Raw genomic sequence first — 7504 nt, forward strand, 5'->3', positions numbered from 1 at the left:
CGCCTGACCTCGGGGGATCCGGAACTCGCGGGTGCTCAGAGGGCCGCGAGGGGCCCCGGGGAGCCCACGTGGGGCCGGGGATGGGAGGCCCGGGAGCCGAGGACTTGGGTTGGAGGCCTGCTCGGCTCCATCAAGCCTGCTGCGGGCAGTGGTGCACCGCCCCGCCCCGGCCCCAGCCCCAGCCCCAGCCCCAGCCCCCATTGTCCAGACTTCCCAGTGCGGCAAGGAAATTACCCCGTTCACCTTCAAGAAAAAAAGATAAGAACATCCCCACCCTCTCGAGAGGACAGAAGAGGCTTCCGTGGGGGGAGCGGGTTGGGGGTACCGTGTTCTGCTGGAGGGAAGTGGAGACGGCAGGCTAAGATATTAGAAACAAAGATGAAAACCTATCGTACAGATGACAGAGCTAGGCCTGTTCCCTTAACGAACCACATTTATTAAAAATGACTACGGCTGTACATAAAAATCCAAGGTCTCTAGAAAGCCTCTAGGAGCTGGGGCGTTAAGGTTTCTGTTTCCTCGGGTTACCGAGTGGGGTGGTGGGGGTGGTGGAGGAAGAGGATGACGCGGGGAGTTTTCCTTAACACCGTTTCAAGTTAGTACAGTAGCTGAATACATTCTTAACTAGCTAAGAAGTAAACAGAATATTCCCAAATGTCGCCCCCAGCTCCTGCAGCTGTGGTCCAATGATTTGCAAATTCTTTACAAAACCAAAGCACCAATTTTACATAATCTCATATACCTATGGAACTATTTATACAATATTTTCCACATTATTCTACAGTGTATCTAAGCACACACAACTGTACACTTTAAAATTTTTTTTTTTTTTTTTTTGGCGACCCCCTTGCTGTCTCCTGAGTCCTATGAGGCCCCCGGCTGGCCCCCAGGGGCACACAGCAGAGGCCTAGCACATGAGGCGACTGAACTTGGGCAAACATGGCTTGTTTCAAAGCCTGGGACGATCAGTCGGGCCAAACCAGCACCTTCACAAAGCTCTTCTTGCTTCCCAGGCTTAAGGTCTTCTGTCCCTAGCAGAAAGTTAACAGCAAAAATTTCCTTGTTGAAGCTTAAGGCCCACCCTTCTCTCCCAGAAGCAAAACCATCTTACCACTCTGGGCTTCTATTTGCTTACAGATTTACAGATTTAAAAGAAAAAAAAAAAAAAAACCAAAGCTTTCAACATCTTTGATAGCGCTAGGCCCTCCCTCTCCACAGCCCCAGTTGACTGAATGTCTAGTGTCTCCAATAAATAAATCCGTAACTTTGAATCACCTTCAAATTTAAAAACACTTGAAAGTCCTCTGTTAATTTCATTAAAAAAGAAAAAAAGAAAAAAAAAGAAGTCTAGGCTTGTTTCAGTTACCTGCAGCAATCAAAAAGCTTTGGCACCTTCTTTTAGAGAATTGCACAAAACAGGACACATCGGGGTGGAAGGCAAATGTCTTTTTGGCAACAACCTAGGCAAAGAAGACAACAGAAACACCACCAAGTCCATGGGCAAACGGTGAGCTCATTTTGACAAAGTTAAAATAACTCTTTAGGGAGTTGTGTAAAAAGCATAATAACCCCCCATGCCTTTTGAGGTGTCTTTACTGTATTCTTCAGCGTTAATGTCCTCACACTTTATGGAGGGAGAATTTTCATTGCTAGAGGTGCTAGGAGACAGCCGCCTTCGCTTACAAGCACTGGTGTAAACCCCGGAATCGTTGGAGTCGAGAGACTTGATGGATGGGGGTGTCTCTATCCAAGAAGAGCCAATTTCTTCTTTGACTTTCTCCTTGGAGAGCTGATCTTCAGAGAACCCAGGGGGGCTTGTTCGGGAGGTCCATGGGAGTCCAGCTGCCATCTTCCTCTGATAAGAGCCTCTGCCTCCCCACCCTGCCATCGCAGGGAAGGCAGGGTCTGGGTAGTACCCCAGGGCATGGGACGTCTGGAGGGGCAAGGATTTAATGCCATACGGGAGCAAGGTGCTGGAAGAATACTCAGACTCATAGGAGCCGATGTCTATTTTGTTGGTCCCAGGCTGCTGGACAGGCGTGACAAGCCACCGCTGGGGAGGGTTGGCCACCTCTTCGCTCTGTTGGGGTGAAAGGAGGCCGTTGGTCTGTGGCACGGTTCTCTCTCCATTGTAATATCGGGCTTGAGGTAAAGTGTTGACAAAGGGCTCCGGGAAGAAGGACTGAACGCCGTACCGACCTCCGGGGACAATCTGATGGGATCTAGGAGAATCCGTGGGAGATGGAGTTAACCTGTCATTTTCGGAAGCGGTGTACATGCTACAATATAAAGAGAAACACTTAAAAAAAAAAACCTAATGTTGCCCCCAGACAGTCTACATCCCAGAAATGAAGAAGGCTCTAGAGCCTGAGGCTGGTCTGATGAGAGAAGGACCAGAGGTGGGGAGGCACCAGTCCATGTTAGCTGAACTCTTGGCTCATTGGGACAAAATTTCCCATCATGAAAGAGAAAGTTTCCTCCCAGGCATGAAGCATTTAAACTATAGAAATTCCATTTTTGCAAGTCCTAGAATTTGAAGAACTGGGAACAACTCTCCCTTCCATGGTAGGGAAGGAATGCTGGCTGAGGTGGGTAGAAATGCCAAATTTAAAAGGCACTTGTGGGCCTTGCTGTTTGATGTTTTGAAAATGACATCCTCTTGGTTTAAGGGTTTTCTTATGTTAAAAAAATGAGAGGGAATAATCCCTGCTCCTGAGAGAATAAAAAAAAAACTGGGATCAAATGGGAAGGAGGCATATAAATGCAGATTATGAAAATCTCAAATCTCCACTCAAATGTTAAAAAAAATAAAAGCTTCTCATGTTTACACCCTTAACATTTCTTTAGAAATGAACAAAATCCTTCTGTGAAAATTCCAAAGCAAGATTAGTCAAAGCCAAATATATGCAAAAATAAAAATAGGTAAAAATCCCAACTGTGGAAGCTCTTCCTAGAATATGGTCTCAAGAAAGTGTCTGATTCAATATGTCTCACTCAAAGATGACCAGGCAAGGAAAAATAAAGGTGCACTTACGAATCGTAGTTGTCCCTGAAGCCTTTTGCAAAGGGATTGTGATCAATCTTTAGTTGAGTTATCTAGATAGGGAAAAAAGACAGTCACTGAGTGTGTTCTCTCTCACCCTGGATGGGGCTTTGGGGATGCTGGGGCCTCTGGGGCACTCACATCGGTGTTTTGATAGGCGGTCACAGCAATGAACTGCGTTTCTGAGAAAGTGAAGGTCTGTGTCTTAGAGGGCTCGTTCAAGTCCTCCACGCCATCCTCTGTGACTTCAACAATATGCAGCCGTGGCTGGTACTTGTGTAAAGACTGTAAGACTATCATCTGCAAATGGCACAGAGAACAGAGCTGCCAAATCTCAAAAGTAAAGTCGATTTTGACCAGTTCTATATTTTGGAACGGAACTTGCTTGCTCCTCAGCCCACAGCTAACTTTTTCTGTTGCCATTTTCGAAGCTTAAAACATAGCCGAGTATGTGTGTTTCATAAACACTCTTGCCTCTTGGTTTCCCAAGTCACCAAAAGATTTCAGTGTTTCTGTTCCTAATTGTTCACTCACTGTTATTGAGATCAGATAGGAAAATGACAAAAAAAAGTAGAAATGAGAAAGGTCAAAGGGAAAAAAATACTAGAAAGTGGCAACAGGTAGCTGCAAATATTATAAATACAGTAAAGGGTACAGAAACTCATTAGAAAAGAGATTCGCAGCCAGAAGACACCTCCTCTGTCACCCTACCTGGGTGTTGTTGTTGTTTGCGCCTTTGTTATTGGTGAGTTTTAACTTCCCAAAAGAAATCTCCTGTCTCATCCAGTGGGATCCAGTATTAGGAGACTCCGGGTGAACATACATTTTGTTGCCTAAGAGAAAATGAAACAAAACACAAAACTCAAGCATATATGGCTGTTTGCAAATGGACGGAGGAAAGAGATAATTTACTACTCATGGCAAGGTGTAAGAGCTAGACTTACAATGCCCGTCTCTCCTTAGAGGCTTAAGAAGACCAGTGGAGACCAAGCAGTCTCTACTGATTCCCCTCCCAGGGGCCCTGTGCTTCCGGCCTTCCTTGGACAAAGCAAAAATGGAACCAACAGGCAATGCCTCTTGAAGGTCAATTTGCCGGCATCTGAAGCTAGAAGGTCAAGATCTGATGATGGAAGGTGGTTGGATTTTTATGATAAACTCAACCTTGGGGAGGTCTTTTCTCAAGTTAAGATTAAAATGCCAGGAGCCTTGCCCCTGTGAGAGTTTATGGCAATGACGTTCTCAGAGGTAGGGATGTGGCGGGGCAGGCTAGCTAGGGTCGTGGTTAACATTCTATACACTAGTCGGCAAGAGGTCTGACTTAGCAATTCTCTCCCTTAATCAAACATTCAACACAAAGAAACTCCTGCTAACACCTCCAGGCCCCGGATGTGGAGGGCGCGATGCGAGATTTGGTTGTGCGTGGTCTGAGCGCGGGCTCCCGCCGCTCCACCCTGCCCAGGCCTCCTCTCTCCTCACCCTGCATGTTATTGTCCGCTTTTCCGCAGGTCACCCATTTGCCCCCCTGGAAGCGCCAGTGGTTGGGGTCCGCCAGCACCACTTCTACGAACACGTTGTAGTGGGCGGTGGGATTGAGTCCGTTTATGTTGAAGCTCAAAAAAGGAAACATGCGTCTGTGCAAGGGAACAGAACCAGGAGATGTAAATCGCGACGCCCGGGCACAGACCCACGTTCGAGTGCGACACTGGGAAGTCTACAAACAGAATACGGTGGAAAAAGTGGCCCTCCCCACGTACAATATTCTTGAGTTGGCAATTCGCGGGAAAATCTCTTTCCCGAAATACTTTGCCCCAAAGTTATTATTTCCCCAGTGCCCGCGCTTCTGCACCCTTCACTCAAGTTCTCAGCCTTTTCAGATGCTCATTCATTTTCTTACAGGATGTTTCTATTTAATACTCTATTTGTTTTACATATACAAGTACCAGGGAATATTAAGTTGCTCTCGTTAAAAAAGAAAAAAGAAAAAAAAAAAAAGCTCAACTAGTAAGGCTAAAAGTCTCCCTCGGACGCCCCTCTCGAAGCATCCACCCTTCACTTTCCCCAGAATGAACCAGTGCCCGCAGTGGGATTTGGAGCCGAACTTTCTCAGGCCGGGGATCCCAGCCCCGTCGGACTCCAGGGCCGACCGAACCCACTCCCCGGATCAGCCCTCGCTGCCGGCGCTCACGTCCTCGCGCTGGTCCCCCGGATGCGCCCCGTGGAGACCTTGGCGCCTAAAACTGCGGGAGCCCATCTCCAGCACTCGGGGGAGCCACCCCTCGCGCCTTCTGGCCGGCCTGCAGGGACCCGTGTACAGCTGGGCAGGGGGATCTAGGAAATCCAGCTTTGCTGACAAGCCTCAATTTCCATTTCCGCCGCCTCCTCCTCAGTCTGGGTGAGGATGGGGAGAGCGAAGTGGGGAAGCAGCCTTAGCCTTAGCGCCCTGCACGAAGAGCCGGCGCGCGGACGGGAGGGACACCGGGCTGGAGACGCGGCGTCTCCACTGGTTGCGCGAGGAAATTCACTCTCCCAGCCACAAGCGGAGTGGGCGGGCCGCGGTCCCCCATTCCCGGCCACCCCAGGACCACACAGGCCTTCTTTGCCCCCGCGCCTCCGGGCCCCTCCGCGCTGCGCTCACCTGCCCTGTTTCGTAATGATCATCTCGGTTTGGTGGCGGTGGAATTTGAGCCACAGAGGCCGGTTGCACAGGTAGACGTGGGCGCGGAAGCCGGAGCCGGGAACCCCCAGACCCCCTAGTCCTCCGCAGGTACCTGCGGCTGCCGCCCCTGCGTACGGCCCGTAGAGCGGAGCCCCCTGGCCGTACTGATAGGCGCCCGGGCCGCCTCCACCGCCGCCGCCGCCCGCGCCGCCGCTCGCGCCGGCTCCCGTGCCGAACTGCGCCCTCCCGGGTGGGCACACGGCCGCGGGGAAGCCGCCGGGGGGCAGCATGGAGCCGTAGGGGTAGCGCGCCCCGTTGGGAGCCGGGTACACAGACCCGTGGGGCGCCCCGGCCGCCGCCTGGTACGGGAAGAGCGAGCAGGGCGCCGCCAGCTCCGAGCCCTGAGGCCCGGGGGACTGGAGGTAGTAGCGCTCCGAGCTCAGGCTGTCCATGGAGTAGCGCGCGCTGGCTGCGGCGGCGGCCGCGGCGGCCGCGGCGGCCGAGGGCAGCTCCTCCTCCCCGCAGGGGGAGCCCTTGCGGCCGTCCGGGGGCCCCGGCTTGGCCACGGCCGCGGCGCTGGCAAAGGCATCCCCGGCGTCGGCGTCACCGAGCATGGCTGCGGGGGCCCCCCCGCCGGCGGCCGCGGGTTCCCCGCTCCCCGCCTCGCACGAGAGGCTGCCCGAGAACTTCTTGGGCGCTTTGTCTAAGTCCAGCCTCTGGGGCGAGGGGGCCGCTCCCGGGACGTGGCCGGCGCTCCCGCTGCCGCCTCCTCGCGCCCCCTCCAGCGGGTAGAAGTGCGCGCCGGGCAGGTTCACGGAGCTCACCAAGAGCTGCTCCCCTAACTGCATGCTTTGCAGAGCGCAGACGGCAGCTGGCTGCTTCCTCTCCGGCCGCGACCTGATTATAAAGGCAGGGTGGGGGAGCCAGCGCCCTCTTCCGAGGGGAAGGTAACTTCCCCTTCCTCCCGTGCCGGGTTACCCACCTGGCGACACGCGGGCCGCTAAGGCGCGCGCAGTTGCGCGCCGCAAACCCAGAGCCCTTTCCGAAAGGAAAGCGCCCGGAGTTTGAAGGCAAGAGGCGAAAGCTGACCGGGAAGCGGTCTGCTTTTCCTTCCCGGTCCCTTCTGCCTCTCTGGACCTGTACGCTCCTGGCCCGCACACACAGGAAGAGGTCTTAGATCTCTCTCCCCATCCACCACCAGAGCTAGCCTTTTCTGCCCTTCTCTACTGACAGACTGTCGGTCAGGTTGACCACTTGGAAACTTGCAGGCTGTCATTGGCTGCTTTATATATGTGAGGCCAGGGAGTGGCTTCGCGGCCCCACAGCCTCGGGACCCTCTGATTGGTTGGTGGAGGTGACACTAATTCAATTAGGCATTTACTAATTGGATCAAGTTTCCTGCGACTTTATTTTCCTATCCTTTAGCCTGATTTTTTTTTTTTTTTTTTTAAAATTCTGTCCTGCTATGAGAATCAGTCCTGGTGTCCGTATTTCGCTGGAGTTTAGGGTCTCCGTAGCGGGGTCCACTCTTGGCACAGAAGTCGAGACAGCGTTCCGAGTGGGGGTGAAGGGGCGGGCGCAGGTTTTTGGAGGCAGGAGGTAGAAATGCTCTGCCTGATGGCCTGCAGGAAGGCGCCGGTCCCTGAGGGTGAGGATCTGGGGCGAGTTGGAGGGAGGCCCGAGAGAAGTCTCTTTCCTCGTCGGGGGCTGTAACTTCAGGCACACTTTCCACCCCCCACCCCTACCCCAGGAGTACTCTCCGGCTTTCAACACGCAGGAACCAGTTTTTGTTCGCCCCTACCCTT

At 52.8% G+C, this 7504-nt stretch overlaps 1 protein-coding gene across 2 annotated transcripts; it reads right to left on the reverse strand.

Annotated features, from left to right (window-relative positions):
- Positions 1 to 415: 415 nt before the first annotated feature.
- Positions 416 to 6936, reverse strand: EOMES (eomesodermin). 2 transcript variants are annotated; one of them, XM_061127647.1, is made up of 6 exons: positions 5679 to 6936; positions 4520 to 4674; positions 3755 to 3876; positions 3185 to 3343; positions 3035 to 3096; positions 416 to 2222 (listed from the first exon to the last, which is right to left on the reverse strand). In XM_061127647.1, the coding sequence occupies exons 1-6, from the start codon at positions 6545 to 6547 to the stop codon at positions 1541 to 1543; spliced, it is 2049 nt and encodes a 682-aa protein (XP_060983630.1). In that variant the 5' UTR covers positions 6548 to 6936; the 3' UTR covers positions 416 to 1540. The 2 variants fall into 2 exon arrangements, with proteins under 2 accessions (XP_060983630.1, XP_060983629.1); XM_061127646.1 differs by having other exon boundaries at positions 416 to 2279.
- Between the last annotated feature and the right edge of the window lie 568 nt (positions 6937 to 7504).

This window comes from Dama dama, chromosome 24 (assembly GCF_033118175.1).
Source record: "Dama dama isolate Ldn47 chromosome 24, ASM3311817v1, whole genome shotgun sequence".
Taxonomy (NCBI): domain Eukaryota; kingdom Metazoa; phylum Chordata; class Mammalia; order Artiodactyla; family Cervidae; genus Dama; species Dama dama.

Bases quoted from the DNA above. Each gene is read 5' to 3' on its own strand.
- EOMES (XM_061127646.1), bottom strand. From the start codon at position 6,547: ATGCAGTTAGGGGAGCAGCTCTTGGTGAGCTCCGTGAACCTGCCCGGC. The intron at 3,877-4,519 runs GTGAGGAGAGAG...ATTTTCTCTTAG, and splicing joins AGCGGACAATAACATGCAGG to GCAACAAAATGTATGTTCAC. The intron at 2,280-3,034 runs GTAAGTGCACCT...TTTATATTGTAG, and splicing joins TTCAGGGACAACTACGATTC to CATGTACACCGCTTCCGAAA.